Source organism: Lutra lutra, chromosome 2, assembly GCF_902655055.1.
Source record: "Lutra lutra chromosome 2, mLutLut1.2, whole genome shotgun sequence".
In the NCBI taxonomy this organism is placed as follows: Eukaryota; Metazoa; Chordata; class Mammalia; order Carnivora; family Mustelidae; genus Lutra; species Lutra lutra.
This window is the reverse complement of record NC_062279.1, coordinates 203,365,868-203,391,406: the sequence shown is the minus strand read 5'-3', so window position 1 is coordinate 203,391,406 and position 25,539 is coordinate 203,365,868. Positions and strand designations below refer to the sequence as shown.

General features: G+C 39.1%; 1 protein-coding gene across 2 annotated transcripts in view; it reads left to right on the top strand.

Annotated features, from left to right (window-relative positions):
• The first annotated feature begins 3,288 nt into the window (after positions 1-3,288).
• Positions 3,289-25,539, top strand: part of CDKL2 (cyclin dependent kinase like 2) — a 47,525-nt gene continuing 25,274 nt past the window's right edge. Inside the window, exons 1-3 of one of the 2 annotated variants that reach the window (XR_007125348.1) lie at positions 3,289-3,705; positions 6,873-7,071; positions 24,192-24,386. Coding sequence is in view for 1 of the 2 variants with exons in the window: in XM_047719551.1 (XP_047575507.1) it covers positions 6,904-7,071; positions 24,192-24,386 (363 nt within the window). In the remaining variant the exon portion in view is untranslated. The remainder of the gene's footprint in view (positions 3,706-6,872; positions 7,072-24,191; positions 24,387-25,539) is intronic. The other variant, XM_047719551.1, reaches the window with a different exon arrangement.

The following is a 25,539-nucleotide window of genomic DNA, read 5'->3' as shown; positions in this document are numbered from 1 at the left end:
TTATAAATTTTAGCCATTCTGACTGGTGTGAGGTGGTATCTCACTGTGGTTGTTTAAAGTTTTCTGTGTGAACATACGTTTTCATTTTTCTTGGGTATATATCTAGGCATGACATTGCTGGGTCAAATGGTCCTTTGTCTCTTTTAACCTTTGTTCTTTACTATATCACCAGTTCTGCTCACTTGTTGCAAATCTCATGCACTCCCACACTGTTTTCTTTAGATTTTTAGAATTATTTTAACTTTTTTTAGTGATTAAAATGTCCCTCTCACCTTCTCTCTGTATTGTCCCACTTGAGTAGTTCATGTTATGATTTTTCATAAAAAATTCAACACTTTGCCTATTCTGATCTCATGGAATTGAATTCAATTCCAATGACATTCTTCACTAATCTTCAGCTACGCAAAGAAGAGCCAAACATTCCACCTTTTGGAACCCATCATTGTCATCATCTTGTGCCAATTCCAAAGTCTTAAATTCACAAATTGCTTTAACTCCCCCTCCTCCTCTTCCTCCCCCTCCTCCCCCTCCTCCCCCCCCCCTCCTCCCTCCCCCTCCTCCCCCTCCCTCTCCCCCTCCCCCTCCCCCTCCTCCTCCTTCTTCTTGTAAGCTCTACACCCAGCATGGGGCTTGAACTCATGCTCAAGAGTCGCACGCTCTTCCGACTGAGCCAGCTAGGTACTCCTCCATCATACTTAATTTCTTAACTCCTTTATTTATTCTCCTTGCAGTACCAATCATCTAAGAGTTAGCTTGTGTGTCATCTGTTTTCTCCATTCTTGACCCTGGGGATGCCAAGTCCTATAAAACAGAGTCAATTGGTTTCACTGCAAATTCATGGTGTCCAGGCTCAAATGGGCACGTTTTACTATTTTGTATTCTTTTCATATAACAATGACTTCTTCTTAACTACCTATTTCAAGGTATTTTTGCTCTTAAATCCTTGAGCCTCAATCTCACCATTATCTTTTTCAGCAAAGATGAAGTTCTTTTACTGAGAAGATCCAGGCAAGCTAATGTGTATGTCCTACACTTTTCTCAGTTTTCCCTTTTTCCTCTAAGCCTCTTCAAGGGTAAGACCATCTCATACTTTACCACCTTCACTACCTGTCCTGGACTTTTCATGCCTCTTTAAAGCTTCTCTCCATTCTTTTTTTTTTTTTTTTTAAGATTTTATCTTTTTATTTATTTGACAGAGAGAATACAAGTAGGCAGAAAGGCAGGCAGAGGGAGAGGGGGAAGCAGGCTCCCTGCTGAGCAGGGAGCCTGACGTGGGGCTCTATCCCAGGACCCCGAGACCATGACCTGAGCCCAAGGCAGAGGTTTAACCCACTGAGCCACCCAGGCACCCCTGCATTCTTTTTCCCTACAAAGATTTCCCAGTTGATAAAAATAAGCAATAACCTAATCCTGTTTCTACCTAATACTACCTCCTTAGCAAACCTGTAGATAGCTTTACCTAGGATGTACAATTTGTTGAATACCCTATGTCTCCTTCACAGTTGGCTTTCAAACTGTTTTTTTTTAAACTGTTTTTTCAAGCATTGTCTATTCACCAAATCTAGTATTTTTAGTTTTTATCCTTTTGGTTCCCTGTGGGGTATAAACAGGTTATTTGAGTTTCAGGGCCTCTTGCCTGGAGGGGCCTTTAAATGTTTACATTGTTGAATATACTTATAAGGTTGGAAAAGTAAAATACTTTTATATTCTTGTTCTTCAAGCTTCAGTCCTAACAAACCTGGATTTGCTACTTTATAATAGGGGGTCTCCTGAATTCATATAAAAAGTTCATCAGATTAGGTTATAGCCTACAGAGGGGGCATGGGTCCCTCCAACTCGGTTAGAGCCAGGGATAGAGGTAACTTCTATGTTATGAGATCTTAAATTGACCAAAGAATTCTTTCCATGCCTAGGTCCTAGGTTCTAGGTCTGCTCCTCATAATTATAGCTTCAGGAACTAGATTTTAAGCAGCTTGACCAAGGTGACCAAGCACTGGAAGATTAATTCATGCTAGCCACGCTCACAGAAGATAATTTATAAATCAGAACATTTATCTCTCAGTGTACAAGAAGGAATTAATACCTAATTTTGACTACGGTTGTAGATATCTGCTGCTCCAGGACATTCTCTTACTTGGATCAAGGTGTTCTAGAGACCAAATACAATGATAAAACATTTAGTCTTCATGATTTCTTTTTATAAAGATTTACATCATCTCTACACCCAACGAGGGGCTCAAACTCAGGATCCCTGAGATCAAGAGTTGCACCCTCCGCGGACTGAGTCCGCCAGGGTCCCGGTCTTCATGACATAATGCGAAAATATCCGAGTGCTTAAGGCCTCTCACTGGAGGGGCATGGCCTAAACCCCAAACTACCTGAAGATGAGGAAAACCCCGTTTGTTAATGTGACCCAAGCCTGTGCGTCATTCTTAACCACCAGTCTTGCCTGGCCCTGGATCTAGCCCTGAGGCATTGTCTGTGCCTTCAACGTGTCACCCGCAACTGCACCCTCTTCGGCGGCCACACGCCCGCACTGCACCTCTCTTCCAGCCTCGCGGACGCCCTAGCCCTTCTCCTCTCTCCCTCTTCCATTATCTCCAGCCAAGGTGTGTCCCTCGCTTTCAGTGCCCAAGCTGTCCTCGAGGTCCCTCCTACGTCACTTGCGTTGTCACCTGCTTGCTTTCACCTTGCCTCACCTACTAATCACCACCTCCTAGGGTGTCACCCTCGTCACCCACCTGGCCCGGCCTGGCCCCACTGCCCCGACCAGAAGGGGGGTCATCGAATCGCGGTCAGGCCGGCACCTTCCCGGGGGGGGGGGGGGGCGCCCGGGGCAGGCCCGGCTCCCCGCCCCTGCAGGGCCGCGGGGAGGAGTGCTTCGTCGCTCTCTGCCTGTGTCCCTCTTCTGTTTTCTCCCAGTCCCTCAGCGCCACCACCCCTTTATTCTCTCCGTGAGCGCCGGAGTCGCCTCGAGCCCTCAGCGGCGAGGAGACGCCCCGCGGCGAACGCAGACGGAGCCGCTCCGCTCCAGAACTGAAGTACCAGTGGGCGCAGGCGTCTGCGCCTCGGTGAGCAGAACCCGGCCAAGCCCCAGGTGCAGGGGCGGGGTGGCTGGCGCTGAGCCAATCGTAGCTCGTGACGACAGGGCCCAGCCAATCAGAGCACGGAAAGCTTGGCGCACTCGGGGCGGGGCCGGGCGGGTGAGAGCCCGCCCCCTTGCAGCTCGGCGGCCAACGCCTTCGCCCGGGGCTTGCGGGAGCCGCGCAGGTTCACAGACTCCGGGAACTGGGCGCCTTGAGAGCGGGGAGACGGCGCCCTCCCGTCCAGCTCATTTCATTACGGGCCTTGGCCTTGACAGGCGTGTTGGCGCCTGCCGTGGGCGCATTCTGCCCCGGGCTGTATCTCTCTCGGGAGACTGTTCCAATGGTTGGGGCAGAGTGAGGTCGTTGCCTTGACGACGACAGCATGCGGCCCGCGGTCCGCCCGAGTGCGCGCCTGCGGCAGGCCGAGGCCGCTCTGCCTCCCCGCCCGCTTCGCCCCCGACCCGCGGCTGTGTCCCCAGAAGAAACCCAACCAGCTCCGGAACTGCCGGTTTGCTAGTCAGCATCTTGTAGACCTGCGAGCGAGATGCATTTCACCCCAAATTTGTTTCCAAGTTGGAAACCTTTGGGTCTTTCCATGTGAAAGGATTTTAAAGAAACGGTAAGCATAATACATTTATTATCTTTTTATAAAAAGATTTTATTTATTTGAGAGAGAGAATGAGAAGGGGAGGGTCAGAGGGAGAAGCAGACTCCCTGCTGAGCAGAGAGCCTGATGCGGGCTTTGATCCCATCGCTCCAAGATCACGACCGGAGCCACAGGCAGTCACTTAACCCAACAAGCCACCCAGGCGCCCCAATTACAGTACTTTTATTTTTTATTTATTTTAAAAAATTTTTATTTAATTTGTACAATACTTTAAAAAACTTTTTATTATTTCGTTCATTGATCTATGATAGATTTCAGTCTGTCTTTAACAACAACAACAACAACAAGCATTGTTTTTAGTACCTGACTGTTGGCATTAGAACCATATGCTTACATGGCACGTGTCCAGGAATATGGCATTGCCAATTTGGCCAGGCATCCTTTCAGTCTGTGCACAGGAGTAGAAGGCATGAAAAACTGTAGTTTATGAGTAACTGTTTCAGGAAACCAGAGGCTTTTTAAGCTGTGATACTTCTAAGGTATTTGTGGGCAGTAAAAAGTAAAAAGCAGGTGTATTCAACGTGCTGTGCCTACATGCCTGGTTGGTTTCCAGAATAAGACTTGCTTACCATACGCTTGCCATACGCTTCATCACATCTTAGACCTGCTTAAGGTAATCTTGATTTTGTTCACTTTGCATTTTCAGGCATTGAGGACACCAATTGCAAAGTGTTTAAAAATGATTCAGATTATAGTGTCCCCCTATTTTTGCTCTTGGCATGAGAAACCTAAAGGTCTAGTCCTTAAGAAAGCATGCTGTCTTAATGGAAGGGGAAAAAAGTTCAGGAAAGGAGAGAGAATTACACTGCGAATTTTTTTCAGACAGACATTTTAAAAAAAAATAGTAGAGATTAAATGGAAGTTAATATGTCAAATATGGAAAGTTAAGTGTTGTGGACACTGCTCTGTAAACAGCTTATAGAAACTAATATCAAAGCTAGTGGTAAAATATGAAATAGTTGGAGGGAGTTGGTGTTGACGGGAATTTATTTTCATCTTTTCCCACTTCGGCTCAGTCTTCTGGTTTTCCATGTCTGTCTGCCTATCTATCTATCTATCTATCTATCTATCCCTAGATTATTAAGGTAAACTGATGAAAATGTATACACGCTGGATTATCACAGTTTGCTAGAACAAAGAGGGTATTTATTTTGTTTTTGTTGTCAGGGTGCTGATAACTGATAATATGGAAGCAAATGAAACATCACAATTCACAATCTGGGTAAATTAGTTTTAGATTGCCATAGGACACAATTAATGAAATAGGTGACAGGTTTGTTTTTTTTTTTCTTTCAACGTTTTATGAATGAGTATTCTTGTATTGTTAGGTTAAAAAAAACAGCTATTAGAGGTACCTGGGTGGCTCAGTTGTTAAGGGTCTGTCTTCAGCTCAGGTCATGATCCCAGGGTCCTGGTGGGATCCAGCCCCTCAATGAGCTCCCTGAGCCTGCTTCTTCCTCTCCCATTCCCCTCTGTCACTGGGTCTCTATCAATCAATAAATAAAATCTTTAAAAAAATCAGTTATAAATCATCATTTGAATGTATAGTTACTGAAAGTTTATTCTTCACAAAACTCTTAGAACCATATTGGGATTAGGAGAAATATTTTTTATTCTTTGCTTTTGAAGTTTAACTTCAAAATCAGATTTAAAAAATAAACTTAGGGGCGCCTGGGTGGCTCAGTTGTTAAGTGTCTGCCTTCTGGTGAGGTCATGATCCCGGGGTCCTGGGATCCAGCTCTGCATTGGGCGCCCCGTTTGGCAGGAAGCCTGCTTCTCCCTCTCCCACTCCCCCTGCTTGTGTTCCCTCTCGTTGTGTTTCTCTCTGTCAAATAAATAAATAAAATATTTTATAAATAAATAAATAAATAAATTTAACTAGTTTTTATATTTCATGGCAGTCAAGTCTTGTGAATTAAAATCTATCTGTATTTTAACTGAAAAGTTTTTTTCTATACCAAAATACGTAGAAGAATGATCGTTGATCCTTCATCAGTCATTATTAGGATAGCCATTATCCAAAAATGTCATATAATGAGATGTAAAAGAATTCTAAACACAAAATTCAAATGATCATACTCAAAGGGAGTAATCATTAAAAGGATTTTTGAAATATTGTACTTGTTCCTATTAAAACTTAATTTTTAAACAATTTGCTTATATACTGTGATGTCATTGTTGTTATTTTGTAAGTTTAATATGGGAATTTAATTACGACATTAAGAAAGGTAAAGAAAAACAGCTTTGTGAAAGTTTCTTAGTGTTAACTTGGTACGTGATCATTTGTGAACAAATATTTGTCCCAACTGAGTAGAAAGTGCGTAAAGATTTTCAACTTTGCTTTTTTAAAAGATTTCTTTATTTGAGAAAGAGAGAGAGATAGAGAGCATGATTGGGGGGAAGGACAGAGGGAGAGAATCCTTAAGTAGACCCTCCCTCCCCTACCCCCAACCCGAGGCTGGAGCCCGACTTGGGGCTCGATCCTACCATCCAGGAGATCATGACCTGAGCTGAAACTAAGAGTCGGTTGCTTAACTAACTGAGCCACCTACTTGCCCCTCAACTTTGCTTTTTTAAACCTGATGTAAAAAAAATAAATATGATCTTCACTAGAACCAAACTCATTGGGACGCCTGGCTGGCTTAGTCGGTAGGGTGAATGACTCTTGATCTCAGGTCTATAAGTCCGAGTCCCACTTGGGTGTGGAGATTACTTAACAGAAAAATCTTAAAACAGAAAACAAAACTCACTTGCGCTTTTTCACCTCTGTGTGAAAAGGAGTTGTGTTTTTCTAAAGTAAGCTATACTTGTTTTCCATGATCAAATATTGCTTTATCTGAATTAAAAATATATTGAATTTCATTAACATGGCATCTAATAAATTAAACTTTAACTTAAACTTTAATTCTTGTCTATTATGAAATGTCTTGTCTAAATGCAATAGTTTGAGAAACATAGCTTAGATGTAGAAGCAGTAAGAAATTGTGAGTCAGAACAGAAGACCCATTAACACATTAACACATTAACTTGGAAAACAAGTGGGGAAGAATTAATTTACTGGAAAGGTGGAGGAAATGAATATGCTCAGCATTATGAACTCTATGTTTTGGTTTCCACAGCAAGAAGAATTCCTACCGGTTTTGAATTAAAATGGAAAAATATGAGAACCTAGGATTGGTTGGAGAAGGGAGCTATGGAATGGTGATGAAGTGTAGGAATAAAGATAGTGGAAGAATTGTGGCCATCAAGAAGTTCTTAGAAAGTGATGATGACAAAATGGTTAAAAAAATTGCTATGCGAGAAATCAAATTACTAAAGGTGAGTAAATACTGAGTTAAAAAAAAAAGTTGTTTCTTGATCAAGATTACATTTTTTAGAAAAAAATTACTGTTTTTGTATTAATTTCCATGCCAAAATTTAAGACATAAATTTCTTTTTTCACATTAAATAAATAAAATGATTATATATGCATATTCATTTGTCCTATGAATATAAACATGATTTTGAAATATTAGTTGCTTCTTTCTATATCCATCTGCCTATCTATCTATCTATCTATCAATCAGTCAACTCTGTGGGGGTCCTAAAGACCACTCCCCATGCTATGATTCAATAGGAGGGCTCAGAGCACTCAGCGTGTGGTTGTACTCATGGCTGTGATTTATTATAGTGACAGGATATAAAGCAAAACCAGCAAAGGAAAAGGCACATGCGGTGAATTCCAGAGGAAACCTGTCACAGGTTTTCAAGAATCCTCTTCCAGTGGAGTCACATAGGATGCACTTACATTTTCCAAAAATGATCTGTGACGGCACGTGTTAAATACTGTCTACTAAGGAGATTCTGTACATTCGGTGTCCAGGGTTTTTACTGGAGGATGTTCATGTAAGACACCCTCTGCCTGACTCATACCAAACTTTCAGAGTCCCAAAAGGAACATAGAGATTCAGCGTAAACATTTTTTTCATATATTGAGCCACTTTATCAGTTCTGGAAATGACGAGACCCCTCATGACATCCAAGTTCCCAAGTGCCAACCAAGGGCTCACTTCGCAAGCAGACCTTTCTTTTTTTTAAAATATTTTTATTTATTTTTTTTGACAGAGAGATCACAAGTAGGCAGACAGGCAGGCAGAGAGAGAAGGGGAAGTAGGCACGGGGCTCGATCCCAGGACCCTGAGACCAGGACCTGAGCTGAAGGCAGAGGCCTAACCCACTGAGCCACCCAGGCGCCCCAGACCTTTCTTTTTTTAAAGATTTTTATTTATTTTTTTGACAGAGAGAGAAGCAGCGAGAGTGGGAACACAAGCTAGGGAGTAGGAGAGGGAGAAGCAGGCTTCCCGCTGAGCAGAGAGCCCGATGTGGGGCTCGATCCCAGAACTCTGGGATCATGAACCAAGCTGAAGGCAGACGCTTAACGACTGAGCCACCCAGGTGCCCCACAAGCAGACCTTTTTAAGTCTCAGGTCTCAGGCCTACTATGGGATCTTTTTCTTTCTCTAATCAGTCTCACCAAAAGTTTACCAATTTTATTTATCTTTAGGAAGAACCGATGTTTGATCTTCTCTATTTTGTATTTCTTTTTTAACTTAAATTCAATTAACCTATAGTGTATTATTAGTTTCAGAAGTAGAATTTAGTGATTGATCAGTTGCATATAACATCCAGTGCTCATTACATCATGTGCCCTCCTGAATGCCCATCATACAGTTACTCCATCCCTCCCCGCTCCCCCGCCATGCACCACCTCCTCTCCAGCAACCCTCAGTTTTTCCTAAACTTTTATGCTTTCTTTCCCTCTCTGGTTTTGTCTTATTTTTCCTTCCCTTCCCTTATGTTCATCTGTTTTGTTTCTTAAACTCCACATACGAGTGAAATCATATGATATTTATCTTTTTCTGACTGACTTATTTTAGTTCACATAATACCCTCTATTCCATCCATGTCATTGCAAATGGCAAGATTTCATTCTTTTTGATGGTTGACTAATATTCCATTAAAGATAGATACCACATCTTCTTTGTCAATTCATCTGTCGATGGACATCTGGGCTCTTTCCATAGTTTGGCTATTGTGGACATTGCTGCTATAAACATTGGGGTGTCCTTTGAATCATTATGCTTGTATCATTTGGATAAACACCAAATAGTGCAATTGTTGGGCCATAGGGTAGCTCTTTTTTTTTTTTTTTTAAGATTTTTATTTATTTATTTGACACACAGAGAGACACTAAGAGAGGGAACACAAGCAGGTGGAGTGGGAAAGGGAGAAGCAGGCTTCCTGCTGAGCTGGGAGCCTGATGCGGGGCTTGATCCTGAAGGCAGATATTTTTAACTTTTTGAGGAAGCTCCATAATGTCTTCCAGAGTGGCTGCACCAGTGTGCATTCCCATCAACCTTGTAAGAGTGTTTCCCTTTCTCTGCATCCTTGCCAACATCTGTTGTTTCCTGAGTCAATTTTAGTCTTTCTAACTGGTATGAGGTGGTATCTCATTGTGGTTTTGATTTGTATTTCCCTGATGCTGAGTGGTGTTGAACATCTTTTCATGTGTCTGTTGGCCTTTTGTATGTCTTCTTTGGAGAAATGTCTGTTCATGTCCTCTGCCCATTTCTTGACTGGATTATTCATTCTTTGGGTGTTAAGTTTGATAAGTTCTTTATAGATTTTGGATATAGCCCTTTATCTGATAAGACATTTACAAATATCTTTTCCCATTCCGTAGGTTGCCTTTTAGTTTTGTTGACTGTTTCCGTTGCTGTGCAAAAGCTTTTTATCTTGATTAAGTCCCAATAGTTCATTTTTGCCTTTCTTTCCCTTGCCTTTGAAGACATGTCTATCAAGAAGTTGCTGTGGCTGAGGTCAAAGAGGTTTCTGCCTATGTTCCACTCTAGAATTTTTTTTTTAAGATTTTATTTATTTGAAGAGAGAGAGAGACAGCAAGAGAGGGAATACAAGCAGGAGGAGTGGGAGAGGGAGAAGCAGGCTTCCCGCTGAGCAGGGAGCCCAACATGGGACTCGATTCCACGACCCTGGGATCATGACCTGAGCCAAAGGCAGGTGCTTAGTTGACTGAGCCACTGAAGTGCCCCTCCCCTCCCCTAGAATTTTGATGGATTCCTGTCTCACATTTAGGTCTTTTATCCATTATGAGTTCATTTTAGTATAGGGTCTAAGAAAGTGGCCCAGTTTCATTCTTCTGCATGTGGCTATCAGATTTTCCCAACACCATGTGTTGAAGAGGCTGTCTTATTTCCATTGGACATTCTTTCTCACTTTGTCAAAGATTAGTTGACCATAGAGTTGAGGGTCCATTTCTGCGTTCCCTATTCTGTTCCATTGATCTATGTGTCTGTTTTTGTGCTGGTATCATACTGTCTTGATGATTACAGCTTTGTAATATATCTTGAAGTCCGGGATTGTGATGCCTCCAGCTTTGGTTTTCTTTTTCAAGATTGCTTTGGCTATTTGAGGTCTTTTCTGATTCCATACACATGTTAGGATTATTTGTTCCAGCTCTCTGAAAATTGTTGATGGTATTTTGATAGGGATTGGATTTGAGAGTGATCTGGCTGTGACATCCGTCACCCCATTGATCATGAGGGTTGATTTGGCTGATTTGGCTGGCTGCAGTGGTGTCCCCTTCATCACCTCACTGCTTCATGTGCGTCTCTCCCAAAGCTGCACATTTAGTCTACCGAGGATGACCTTCCCTGATAGAAGAGGACCATTCTTTGGTCAAAGGTGTATGAGTAGTTGTGCTCTTCTCCTAGAACTTCCAAACAAGTTCTCAAGGTCTTTTTTCTTTCTTTCCCTTCCCTTCCCTTCCCTTCCCTTCCCTTCCCTCCCCTTCCCTTCCCTTCCCTCCCCTCCCCTCCCCTCCCCTCCCCTTCCCTTCCCTTCCCTTCCCTTCCCTTCCCTTCCCTTCTCCTCCCCTCCCTTCCCTTCCCTTCCCCTCCCCTCCCCTCCCCTCCCCTCTCCTTTCCTCCTTCCCTTCCTTCCTGTCTTTCTATCTTTCTTTCTTTCAGTAAACTCTACCCCCAATGTGGGACTTGAACCCACAACCCTAAGATCAAGAGTTGCATGCTCTACTGACAGAGTCAGCCAAATGCACCTGTACGTCTATTTCATTTTTTGTCTCTGGTATTTCATTCCTCTACTTAGTTTGGGTGGGTTTATTTTGCAGTTCTTCCTGACCTGTTGATATAGATGCTTATTTTAACTTCGAGCCTTTCCCCTGCCTCATATATACATTTAAGGCTATCTTTCTTGCTATGAGCAGCTTGGTATGTATCTCAGAAATTTTCATTAGGAGTTTAAAATATTTTCTCATTTTCCTTAATTTCTGAAACTTTCTAGATTTCCCTCCCCTGTTTTTTTACTTTTGCCACAATTTTCTTGTAATCTGAATATATACTATGTAACATTTTATTACTTTTGAAAAAATTTTTAAAGATTTTATTTATTTATTTGACAGAGAGAGAGAGTGAGCATTGCACAAGCAGGGATAGCAGTAGACGGAGAGGGAGAAGCAGGCTTCCTACTGAGCAGGGAACCTGATGTGGGGCTTAATCCCAGGACCCTGGGATCATGACCTGAGCTGAAGACAGATGTTTAACTGACTGAGCCACCCAGGTGCCCCCCCCTTTAAAATTTTTTGATACTTTCTTTTTTGGTTCAGAGTGTAAGTCATTGAAAAAAAAATTCCTTGTGTGCTTGAAAAGTATTCCATTAAGTCAAGTTTATTTAATTATGTTATTTAAATCTTCTAATTTTTCTAAATTATTACTGATTTTTTGTAGCTTTTTCCAGCTGGTACTGAGAAGAAATATGTTAAACTCTTCCTTTGAGTTAATTGATTTGTCTGTTTTTCATTGTAGTTCATTTAATATTTATAAACAGAAAAGCTATGTTAGTACATTAAATTTAGAATTATATATTCATGTTGAATCAAATATTTTATCATGAAATAACTTATTAATGTTTTGTCTTAAAGTCTGTGTGAAGCTAATAAAGCTACACTAGTTTAATTTTGGTTACTGTTTGCATAGTGTATCTTTTTATACATTTTTACTTGGAAGTTTTTCAATTCTTATTTAGATATGTGTCTTGTAAACATCATATGGTCACATTTAGCTTTTTATCTTCTTTGGCAACCTTTGCCTTTTAATTGGAATATTTAGTGTATTTATACATAATGTAATTTCTAGTATATTTCACCATAAGTCTACCATCTTATTATGTGTCATTTGTCTTTCTACTTTTGTATTTCTTTTTATTTCTTTGGATTAATTACATTTATAATTTCTTTATTTCCTTCTAATAATTTGAAAATTATACATCATATTTCTCACTTTTTAGTGGTTATCATAGACATTTGTTCAAGTCTAACATTATCTGATACTTGTATTCTTCTTCTAGGTAATACACATCCTTACAATACTTATCTCTGGTTATTCCCTTCCATCATGTGCTAACATTGTTGTATATTAACTCTTACATATTTTTTAAACATCACAAGACATAATTATTGTTCACTGTTCATTTAGGTGTATATTTACTTAAAGCTTTCTTTGTTTTTCCTTTTGCATCCCTGGCCATTTATCTGGGATCTCTTCTTTTCTTGGAGTGTATTATTTAGGATTTCCTTTTGTGATGATCTACTGTATATGAAACATTTCATTGTTAGTTTGCATGGAAGTGTCTTTTTTTAAAATGTAAAAAAAAATTTTTTTAAGATTTTGTTTTTATTTATTTGACAGACAGAGATTATAAGAAGGCAGAGAGGCAGGCAGAGAGAGAGGGGGAAGCAGGCTCTCCGCTGAACAGAGAGCCCAAGGTGGGGCTTGATCCCGGGACCCTGGGATTATGACCTGAGCCGAAGGTGGAGGCTTTAACCCACTGAGCCACCCAGGCACCCCTGAAAGTGTCTTTTTGCTGTCATCCTTAAAGGATATTTTTGCTGTCTATGGAATTTGAGGTTGGCAGTTGTTTTCTTTCAGTAAAATGAGGGTAACATTGTTTTGACCTCTGGCTTCCATTCTGCTCCTGGGAAGTCAGGTGTCAATCCAATTGCTGCTCTTTTATAAGTTTATATTTTTATGTCTGCATCTTTTTTTTTTTCATTCAGCTTTTTATTAACATTAAATGGACATATAGAAAAGTATGTATCTCATAAGAATACATCTCTGTATATTTTTAAAAATTAAACAACTCCATGTTACCACTGTGTAAGTCAAGAGAGAGAACACTAAAATCACTCCATAAGCTTCCCTTATGTCTTCTGTAGCCACTACTGCCTTCCTCCTCTATACAGGTCACAAATATCCTAATTCTTTTTTTTTTTTTAAGTTTTTATTTATTTATTTGAGGGGAGGGGCAGAGGGAGAGAATTTCAAGTAGACTCCATGCTGAGTGCTGAATCCCACAACCCAGAAATCATGACCTGAGCCAAAAATCAGAGTGAGACACTCAACTGACTGGGCCATCCAGGTGCCCCACAACTATCTTAATTCTTATCAGCATAAGTTAGTTTTGTTTTCTTGTTACTTGGAATTTTCTCTTTGATCTTGTTTTTCTGAAATTTCACAATGTGTCTAGTTCGGATAACTTTTATCTTGCTTCATTGGGGTCTTTATGAATCTATGATATCATTTCTTTTATTAATTCCACAAAATTCTCATTTATTATTTCTTCAAATATTATTTCAACTCATTCCCTTTCTCCTCTATTTTGGGACTTCAGTTAACATAAATCTTCTCATTGAATTATCTTTTTACCTGTTTTTCTTTTCATCTATTTGTCTCTCTATGCCCCTTCTGCATAATTTATTATGATTCATCATTCAGTTAAATAATTTCTCCTCAGTATGGTTAATCTCCATCACTGAATTGTTAATTTTGAGTATTGTATTAGATGGTGTACAAAAATATAATTATAGCTCAGTGAATTATTGGAAAGCAAACATTCATAGAACCACCAGGTCAAGAAATCAAACATTGCCAACAACACTTTTCTTGTACTTTCCCACTCACCCTAGCCCCTTCCTTCTTCTGTAAGGTAAACATTATCCTGACTTGCATGTTAGTCACTGCCATGATTTTCCCCCTACATTTACCAAATAAGCATGCATTCCTAACTACTATAGTGTAATTTTACTTATTATCCTCATAAAAAACTTTCTTTTTGCTCTCTTAACATTATCTTTTACTCAACAGTAGTTAATTTCAATGTAGTCAAATTTTTTTTTAAAAGATTTTATTTATTTATTTGACAGACGGAGATCACAAGTAGGCAGAGAAGTGGGCAGAGAGAGAGGAGGAAGCAGGCTCACTGCTGAGCAGAGAGCCCAAGGCCGGGCTCAATCCCAGGATCCTGGGATCATGACTTGAGCCGAAGGCAGAGGCTTTAACCCACTGAGCCACCGAGGCGCCCCTGTAGTCAAATTTTTAATATTTTTAAAATTATGTTAGTCACCATACAGTACATGATTAGTTTTTAAAATTAATTTATTTTTTCTCACCATAGCCTATACTATCCCTGATGTCCATCACCCAGCCACCCCATCCCTCCCACACTCCTCCCCTCCAGCAACCCTCAGTTTGTTTCCTGAGATTAAGAATTTCTTATGGTTTGTATCCCTCTCTGGTTTCATCTTACTTCATTTTTCCCTCCTTTCACCTATGATCCTCTGCCTTGTTTCTCAAATTCCTCATATTAGTGAGATCATATGATAATTGTCTCTCTGATGGACTTATTTTGCTTAGCATAATACCCTCTGGTTCCATCCATGTTTTTGCAAATGGCAAGATTTCATTTTTTGATGGATGCATAGTATTCCATTGTATATATACACCACATCTTCTTTATCCATTCGTCTGTTGATGGACATCTAGGCTCTTTCTGTAGTTTGACTATTGTGGACATTGCTGCAATAAACATTCAGGTGCACGTGCCCCTTCAGATCACTACATTTGTATCTTTTTTTTTTTTAAAGATTTTATTTTATTTTATTTTATTTATTTGACAGAGAAAGAGAGAGAGATCACAAGTAGGCAGTGAGGCAGGCAGAGAGAGGAGGAAGCAAGCTCACTGCTGAGCAGAGAGCCCGATGTGGGGCTCGATCCCAGGACCCTGAGATCATGACCCGAGCCGAAGGCAGAGGCTTAACCCACTGAGCCACTCAGGTGCCCCTTAAAGATTTGTTTATTTATTTATTTGGCAGACAGAAATCATAAGTAGGCAGAGAGGCAGGCAGAGAGACTGGAGGAAGCAGGCTCCCTGCTGAGCACAGAACCCAATGTGGGGCTCGATCCCAGGACCCTGGGATCATGACCTGAGCCGAAGGCAGAGGCTTTAACCCACTGAGCCACCCAGGCGCCCCACTACATTTGTATCTTTAGGGTAAATACCCAGTAGTGCAATTGCTTTTTTGATGTAGTGTTCTATGATTCATTGTTTGCTTATAACACCCAGTGCTCCATGCACTCTGTGCCCTCCTTAATTCCCATCAGCAGGCCAACCCATCCCCCCAACCCCCTCCTTTCTAAAACCCTCAAAATTTGTTTCCCGGAGTCCACAGTCTCTCTTGGTTTGTCTCCCACTCCGATTTCTCCCCCTTCATTTTTCCCTTCCTTCTCCTAATGTCCTCCATGCTATTCCATATGTTCCACAAATAAGTGAAACCATATAATAATTGACTTTCTCTGTTTGACTTATTTCACTTAGCATAATTTTTAATATTTTCTTTTATGGTTGGTACCATTTATGTCTGCTCAAAAAGTCTTTTTCTACTTAGAGATTAGGGTATCCTTCTATACTATTATTCAGAAACTTAATAGCTTTGGTTCTCATATTTATATTTCAGTACACCTAGACTTGATCTTAATTATGGTGTATGACACAGTCAAGTCTTATTTGTTCTTTATTGATGTCCAATTGTCCCAGAAACATTTCCTGAAAATAGCATCTTTTCTCCATGGCTCTGAATTCCTCATTTGCCATATGTCTTTATATGTAGCGGTGGCTTTTCTGCTCTTTATTCTGTTCCGTTGGTATATTTGTCTAAGTTTGTGCCAGTATCTCACATTCCATATTCACTCTAGTGAATCACTTCAGATACATGTGCTGTCTCTGCTATGTATTTTTTTCTATATATAATTAAATTCCTCCCAAATTGTTCAGTCAGTATTTATTAGGACATATCTCATATTTATCCTTCCCATTACTCACCAATCATTCTTACATTTCTGAGCTTCCATCTAGGGTCATTTCCCTTGTATTTAAAACATATCCTTGGGGCACCTCGGTGGCTGAGTCATTAAGCGTCTGCCTTTGGCTCAGGTCATGATTCCAGAGTTCTGGGATCCAGCCCTGCATTGGGCTCCCTGCTCAGCAGGGAGTCTGCTTCTCCCTCTCCCACTCCCCCTGCTTGTGTCCCCTCTCTTGTTGTCTCTCTCTGTCAAATAAATGAATGAATAAATAAATAAATAAAACATATCCTTTATTTTCTTTAAAGCAGATCCACTAGTAGGAAATTCTGTCCACTTTTGTTTGTCTAAAAAAAAAAACCTTTATTTTACTTTTTGTTTAAAGACTATTGGCAAAAGATATAGAATTCTAAGTTGGCAGTTCATTACATTCATTGTGTTCAAGATATCATTCCACTGTTCCTCTGGGTTTTTTTGTTTTTTTTTTAAGATTTTATTTATTTATTTGACAGAGAGAGATCACAAGTAGACGGAGAGGCAGGCAGAGAGAGAGAGAAAGGGAAGCAGGCTTCTTGCTGAGCAGAGAGCCCGATGTGGGACTCGATCCCAGGACCCTGAGATCATAACCTGAGCCAAAGGCAGCGGCTTAACCCACTGAGCCACCCAGGCGCCCCTGTTCCTCTGGTTTTTATTGCTTCTATTGAAATGTCAAATATTTCTTACTATGTCTTTTTTTCCTTTTGGATGCATTAAGATTTTCTTTTTGACTTTGATTTTCAGCAATTTAATAATAATGGCCTCGATGTGGGTTTTTTTTTTCCTATTTTTTTTTTTACCTTGAATTTATGTCTCTTGCATCTGTAAAATAATGTCATTTGTCACTTTTAGAAAATACCTAGCTATTATTGTTTCATGTGTTGTTACTCTCTTATTCTCTCTTCTCCATTTAAGAACTTAGTTTCATATATTAGTTTCCCCATGTGTCTCTTATACTTTCTGTGTTTTCCAGCCTTTCATTTTTCCCTGGTTCATTCTAGATATTTTCTTCCAACCTATCCTCAAAATCAGTAATTCTTTTTCAACCTACTGTTTACAATGTACTTTTATACTTAAGCATTGACGTCTTAATTAAAGATATATTTTTCAATTCTGGTATTTCTATTGGATTTTTTTTTTATAGTTTCCATTTTGCTGCCAAAACTATTTATTGTGTTCTTTTTGACTATTTTGTCTTTTCTAAAGTCTTCATCTAAGTACCTGTTATCTGGATCTCCCATATGTTTATTTCTATTGTTTGTTTTTTTCTCTTGGTTTTTTTATTAAATTAACTTTTGATATGCCTGTATCAATTTTTAAAAATTGTATACATAGCTTGAGTCTATGCATGATATCTTTCCCCTGAGAGGAATTACACTTGCTTTTATGTGGCTCTTGAGTGTACTCCAGGAAACCTAACATTGTACCATCATCTTAGTCAAATTTGAGGAATTTACATTATTTGAATTTGAATTGTGGTCCATGAGAATGCTTATTTATTATTCAGCCTTATAGTTTGTGGACTTTTAGGGCCAACCCAAAGTAGGAAGGGGTCTCATCAGGCTGTACCCCTTCTTTCTACCTTGATGGCCCCCAGACCCCAATTGCTATTACCTCAGGCTACAAGACTGTCAAAAGTGCCACTCAGACTCTTAATCTTCTCTCTGAATTGAATGTTTCCAGGGTTTTAAAAAAATAACTAATTGCTTGGCTCACTTCCCTGGATCTCTGTCTTCAAGATCCTAGTCTAGATATTCTTTATTATCTTATCTCCCTTATTCCTTACAACAGTGGTTTTATATTTTTGTCCAGCTTTTCTACGTGTACTCAGTATGAGAGTTATTATAAATTACCTAGTCTACTGTTATTGTAAACAGAAATTATTATACTTTTCTGTTCTGAAATTTTTATTTGGTTCTAAATCTTCTATATCACTTTTTCTGATTTCAAGGTTTTTTTTTTTTAAGATTATTTATTTATTTATTTGATAGACAGAGATCACAAGTAGGCAGAGAGGCAGGCAGAGAGAGAGGAGGAAGCAGGCTCCCTGCTGAGCAGAGAGCCCAATGCCCGGCTCTCGATCCCAGGACCCTGAGACCATGACCTGAGCCGAAGGCAGAAGCTTTAACCCACTGAGCCACCCAGGTGCCCCTGATTTCAAGTTCTTTCAAAAAATTTTTGTGTAAGCTCTATACTCAACTCAGAGATCAAGAGTCACATGCTCTGTTGACTGAGTCAGCCAGGTACCCCATTTTTTTTTAAGCTTTGCTTTTTTTAGTATTTATTTATTTATTTACTTAATTAAACTCCACCCCCAACATGGGGCTCGAACCGACCATCCAGAGATCAAGAGCCACATGTTCTACCAACTGAACCAGGCAGGTGCCTCAAGTTCCCTCAGTTTTTTGAGGTTGACTTTTTTCTTTTTAAGCATAGTAGCTTTATCTGGTAATTCTAATATCTGAACTCATGCTCTATCTGCTTTGGTTTTCTTTAAGTCCCAATAGTTTTTATTTGTGGTATCGCATTTCTTTTTATACCTGGTTGTCTTTGGTTTTTCACTGGAAATTATTTGAAACATTTTTTAGGAATAATTTGAGGCTAAAGTGAAGCCTACTGGGGACTGGTTCATTTCTGTCTATTTTTACTGGGGAAGATGTAGTTCTTAGGTTCCCAGCTTACACTGGGCTTCAGAGACCCCACCTTTGGAAGGCATTTGAACTTTGACTTTTCCTTCCCTCTTAGACCCAATAGGCCACAAAAATCCAAGCTCAGTTACACACCTGTTGGTCAATGGCAAAATCAGCTTAAGTATTGAAATTAACTCTCTGAGTTCTCTTGTTCTTGATTTTGGCCCAGTAATTCCTTACTGTCTTCTTGGCTCTTTTATATGTTTAGGAAGATTTTATTTATTTTTTAAAAGATTTTATTTATTTATTTGACAGATAAAGATCACAAGTAGGCAGAGAGGCAAGCAGAGAGAGAGAGAGAGAGAGAGAGCGGAGGGAGCAGGCTCCCTGCCCAGCAGAAAGCCCGATGTGGGGCTCAATCCCAGGATCCTGGGATCATGACCAGAGCTAAAGGCAGAGGCTTTAACCGACTAAGCCACCCAGGTGCCCCTGTTTAAGAAGATTTTAAAATATTTTGTTTAACTTTGTAAGAATTCTCAATAGGACAGTTGTTTTGAGTTACCTACCCCTACCAAATGTGGTAATCATCAGCTTTTAAAAATAAAAGCACAGAGAAAGAGTGAGAGAAAGAGGAAGTTAGAACTGTTAGTCTATGTTTTCATTTTAGAAGTGTGTTGTTTAATCTCCACATATTTTGGAATTTTCTAGTTATCTTTGTTGATTTCTAGTTTAATTCCACTATGGAACAAGAGCAGACATTGTGTGATTTCTATTATTTTAAATTTGTTAAGGTATGTTTTGTGGCCTACAATGTGGTCTTTCTTGGTGAGTGTTCCATTTGAACTTGAGAAAAATGTGAATTCTGTTTTTGGGTGGTCTGTAGATGTCAGTTATATCAAGTTGGTTGATGGTGTTGTTGAATTTAACTGTGTGTCCTTACGGATTTTTTACCTGTTGGGCATATCTATTTCTGAGAGGAATAGTTGACAGTTTCAACTATGATAGTGGATTTATTTATTTCTCCCTGCAGTTCTATCAATTTTTATCCCATATAGTTTAATGTTCTGTTGTTAGACACATACATGTTAAGAATTATTATGTCTCCTTGGAGAATTAACACCTTTTCATTATGAAATGCCCTCTTTATCCTTGATAACTTTTCTTACTTTGCAGTTTGGTTTAGTCTGGAATATAACTGCTCCTGCTTTCTTTGGTTTAGTGTGGTATATTTTCTTCATCCATTTAATTTACCTTATTTATTTATTTAAAGATTTTATTTTTTTTTTAATTTTTTTTTAAGATTTTTTTTAAAAATTTATTTATTTGACAGAGAGAGATCACAAGTAGATGGAGAGGCAGGCAGAGAGAGAGAGAGGGAAGCAGGCTCCCTGCTGAGCAGAGAGCCCGATGCGGGACTTGATCCCAGGACCCTGAGATCATGACCTGAGCCGAAGGCAGCGGCTTAACCCACTGAGCCACCCAGGCGCCCCTAAAGATTTTATTTATTTATTTATTTATTTATTTATTTTAAAGATTTTATTTATTTATTTGACAGAGAGAAATCACAAGTAAGCAGAGAGGCAGGCAGAGAGAGAGGAGGAAGCAGGCTCCCCGCTGAGCAGAAAGCCCGATGTGGGGCTCGAACCCAGGACCTGGGATCATGACCTGAGCCGAAGGCAGCGGCTTAACCCACTGAGCCACCCAGGCGCCCCTAAAGATTTTATTTTTAAGTTATCTCTAAATCCAACCCTGAGCTTGAACTCATAACCCTGAGATCAAGAGTTGCACGCTCTACTGACTGAGCCAGCCAGGTACCCCTCCCTCCATTTACTTTTCATTTATATGTGTTTTTATACTTAATGTGTATTTCTTTTTTTTTTAAGATTTTATTTATTTATTTGACAGAGAGAGACACAGCAAGAGAGGAAACACAAGCAGGGGGAGTGGGAGAGGGAGAAGCAGGCTTCCCTGCGAGCAGGGAGCCCAAAGTGGGGCTCTATCTCAGGACCCTGGGATCATGATCTGAGTCAAAGGCAGACCCCTAACCACTGAGCCACTCAGGCGCCCCTTAATGTGTATTTCTAATAGATAGCATATAGTAAGGTTGTGTGTTTTTTTTTTTTTAAGATTTTTTTTTTTTTTGTCAGAGAGAGAGAGAGAGAGATCACAAGTAGGCAGAGAGGCAGGCAGAGACAGAGGGAGAAGCAAGTTCCCCGCCGAGCAAGGAGCCCGATATGGGACTCGATCCCAGGATGCTGGGATCATGACCTGAGCTGAAGGCAGCTGCTTAACCAACTGAGCCACCCAGGCGTCCCAAGGTTGTGTGTTTTGATCCACTCTGACATTCTGCATCATTTAATTGGAATATTTAGATCCTTGACGTTCAAATTGACTATTTTGTGATATAGTTTTAATATCTACCTTATGTATATATTTATTTATTTAAATTATTTTTATTAACATATAGTGTATTATTTGCCCCAGGGGTACAAGTCCACAAATCATTACACATTTCACAGTACTCACCATAGCACATACCCTCTCTATCATATTTATTACTATTTCCTATTTGTTGCCCTTTTTTTGGTTTCTGCTTTTGTCTTCCACTCTTTTTCTGCCTTTTGTGGTTGTAATTGAAAATTTAATATGATTCCATTTTTTTCCTTTTTTAGCCTATCAGTTATAGTTCCTTTTAAACTTTTTTTTTTTTTTTACTTGCCCTACAACTTGCAACATACATTTACAACTAATCCAAATCCACTTTTGGATAACACTATACCACTTCACATGTATATGAGTGATTTTTAATAATAAAGTAATCCTAATTCCTTCATCCTGTCTCTTGTACCATTGTTACCATTCATCTCACTTATATATAAGCATACCTAAGCATTTATATACAGAAGATATATTCATAAGCATGTGATCAAATACATTATTCATATTACTATTTTGAACAAACTGTTATCTGTTATATCAATTAAGAATAAGAAAAATATTCACTTACTCCTTTGATTCTCTTCCTTTCTTTATGTAGACCAGATTTTCTGGCCTATATTATTTTCCTTCTCTCTAAATTATTTCTTTTAACATTTCTTGCAAGGCAAGTCCACTGGCAACACATTTCCCCAATTTCTTTTTTTTTCTTTTAATATTTATAATTTATTTGACAGACAGAGATCACAAGTAGGTAGAGAGGCAGGCAGAGAGAGGGGGAGGCAGGCTCCCCGCTGAGCAGAGAGTCCAACGTGGGGCTTGATCCCAGGACCCTGAGATCATGACCCAAGCTGAAGGCAGAGGTTTAACCCACTGAGCCACCCAGGAACCCCACATTTCCCCAATTTCTTAACCGACTAAAACATCCAAGTGCCCCTACATTTTTCTTTTTAATTGCTGCAGTTTATTTCATTGTATGGATACTCCTTAATTCACTTAACCAGTGATATATTGGAAAGTGCTTTGTGGTTCAATCTGGAAATCTGGAATCTTTTAATAGGTGAGTTTAGCCCATTTATAGTTATGATGTAACAGATAAGCACAGTCTTAGTTTTCATTTTTTTCCCCTTTAAGAGTCAATATGGGGGCACCTGTGTGGCTCCGTTGGTTAGCATCTGCCTTCAGCTCAGGTCATGATCCCAGAGTCCCAGGATCAAGCCCTACATTGGGCTCTCTGCTCAGTGGGAAGTCTGCTTCTCCCTTCCCCTTCTCCTACTCATTCTCTCTCTCTCACTCAAATAAATAAATAATATCTTTAAAAAAAAAAGGAGTCAGTATGGCTTAGTGGTTAAGAATAAGAAATCTAAATATTCTGCATTCAAGTCAGCTGCAGGTCTGGGTGTGCTTCCTTTGAAGACATTCTGGAAATGAAGGAGGAACTAAACAAAAATGAAATGTTTTCAGGAAAAGACAGAGGCCTCTAGCAGTTATTGCTGTGTGACTTTGGATAGGTTATTTAACTTCTACGTGCTTTAGTTTCCTCATCTGTAAAATAAAATAATAACAGTATCTATTTCATAGGGTTTTTGTGCTGGAATAGTATCTGGAACATAGTAAGAAGTATGTAAATATTGGTTATTATTATTTATAATATTATGATGTTTTAGTACACCTTTAAGAATATTTCTATATACTCTCTGAATTATTTTTAAAATACTGGATATGTTTCCTTTGATAACTTGGAAATTACTTTTTGTAATTATTTGTTACTGTTTTTTATTTTTATTTTTACTATTTTTTTTACTGTTACTTTCATAACTATAGCATTATATAATGTATGTAATCCTTTATAAACTAATTATTATGTTTCTGTTTCCTTTTCTCTCCCACTCACTCATTTGATTTTCAAAGACATCTTATTTATATTAGTGTTTACCATGAAACCTGTAATTAGGCCTTGTAATTTAAAATTTCAGTTTGAAAATAATTTTGACCCATTGACAAGGAAATCAGCGTACATACGCTCTTGTTTGCATCTTTTCTTCTTTCTTCAAAATTTGTTAGTAATATTATTTGTGCCTTATTAAGTTTTAAATATTCACTTTCTGTTTTGTGACCCTGATGCTCACATTTGTCTAAGACTTAGTCCTGCACTAATGGATTCACTGTTAATGTTTGAAATTTTTCATTGTCATCGTTTATGTGAATGACAATTTTGTTGGGTATAAATTTCCTGGATCATTATTTCGTTGAGGGTTTTCAGGGCTGTGTGCTATTAGTTTCTTTCCCTTTAATGGGGGCAACATTTTCTGATGAGTATTCATCCACCATTTCTTTCTTAGAGTATCTTTGAATAGATCCTGGATTGGTTTCTTTTTTATTGTTTCTTATTTTGTAACAAAGTGAGCCCTTTCTGGACTATTTCATTTGGGGGAGAAGGTGTGATCTTATTCTAGGCTAGCAGGTATCCACCATGGTTCACAATGATGTTCCTTACAATGCAATCCTGGTTTGTGGGATTGACTTATACTTGCATTTGCTGGTTTGTTCATAATGAGTTGTTTTGCTTTCCATTTGGCCTCACCAAGAGATTTGCTTCCAGCAAATGAGTTTTTGTGTGATTATTCAGGCCTCCCTTCCTTGCTGCTCTTTGGTACCATTCAGTTCTAGGGTTGCTTTCACAGACAGCCCATGAATCTTGTTCCTATTTTATCAAATAAGGAGGTTTTTTTTTTTTTTTTTTCCCTTTTCAGGGTATGTCACCAATTTTGGATTACTGTGCTCTCCCCAGCTTTTTAGCTACAGGCGATCTCTTGGTATCTTCATAAACTTCTGTTTGACCTTGACTACATTTGGCAGTGCCACCTTGTTTGTTGTGGATAGGGGTCATAGATCCTGCTTAGTTTCATCAGAGATGGAGCTACATTTTTTTCTCATCAGTTTAATTGTATTATTTGAGAGGAGAATGGGGAAGTATGGTCTTTTGACTATAATTAAAGAACCAGAATATGCTTTTAACAATTTATACTGTTTATAAATTTTATTTATATGTTTTTCTTATGCAAAGATTTTAGTGACTGCTAAATAATTCAATGTTGTAAAAACAATTTTGCATTTTTTTTAACAACAGCAACTGAGGCATGAAAATCTGGTGAATTTGTTGGAAGTGTGTAAGAAAAAAAAACGATGGTACCTGGTCTTTGAATTTGTTGACCATACAATTCTTGATGACTTGGAGCTCTTTCCTAATGGTCTAGACTACCAACTGGTTCAAAAGTATTTGTTTCAGATTATTAATGGAATTGGATTTTGTCACAGTCACAATGTAAGTATTTAGTTTAAATAATTACTTTGCCAATGGTTAACTTACCAGATACCATCACTTCATGAGATACTTGCCTAGCCTGAAGTTTGGACTAATAAAGTAATAGAAATGAACATGTTACTTTGATACTGCCAATTTTCATGTTTCATAATAACATGGAGTCTTTCCCCCAACATTTTACTATAAAAATTTTAGGCTGTACTGAAAGTTGAAAGCGTGTATATGAACACCCATATAATTACCACAAGGATTCTATACTTGTTAACATTTTGCTATATTTGCATTAGTCATCCGTTTACCCATTAACCTGTCTTATTTATTTATGCATTTGAAAGTAAGTTACAGACATCAGTACACTTCAACTTTGAATACTTCAGGTATGAATATTACACTGGAGTTTTGCTATTTTTCTCCCCCCTAGGTAACATTTGCTGGGTGAAATGCACAAATTTTAAGTTCAGATTCTCTTATCCTAGTTGTAAAGTATGAAAATCCCTGCTCTTACCCTATAGTCTATCATAATAATTTTATATCCATTTTTAAAAAAGATTTTATTTATTTATTTGACCGAGAGAGAGAAACAGCAAGAGAGGGAACACAAGCAGGGGGCGGGGGAGAAGCAGGCTTCCGGCCAAGCAGGGAGCCTGACACTGGGCTCCATCATAGGATCCTGGGATCGTGACCTGAACCGAAGGCAGATGCTTAATGACTGAGCCACCCAGGCGCCCCTAATTTTATATCCTTTGAGAATCATATAGAAGCCCCTCTAGGTGAAATGACACTTATAAATATAGTATAAAATAAATAACTCAACACATTGATTCTGCCATATTTTTAAATGTGTGTGTGATTAGATAAATAACAAATGCTAGTAGCTGTGGGGCTGATCCTGTGACCTCACCACGAATGTCTAGCATGTAAGAGAAGTTGGTAGCTTATGCAAAATGCTCAGCAATAGCAGGTTGCTTTTGTCCTCTGAAAGAGTTTAAAATAAATATATTTTAAGGATGCCTGGGTGGCTCAGTCAGTTCAGCAGCTGCCTTTGGCTCAGGTCATGATCCCAGAGTCCTAGGACTGAATCCCACATAGAGCTCCCTGCTCAGTAGGCAGCCTGCTTCTCCTTCTCTCTCTGCTGCTCTCCCTGCTTGCGCTC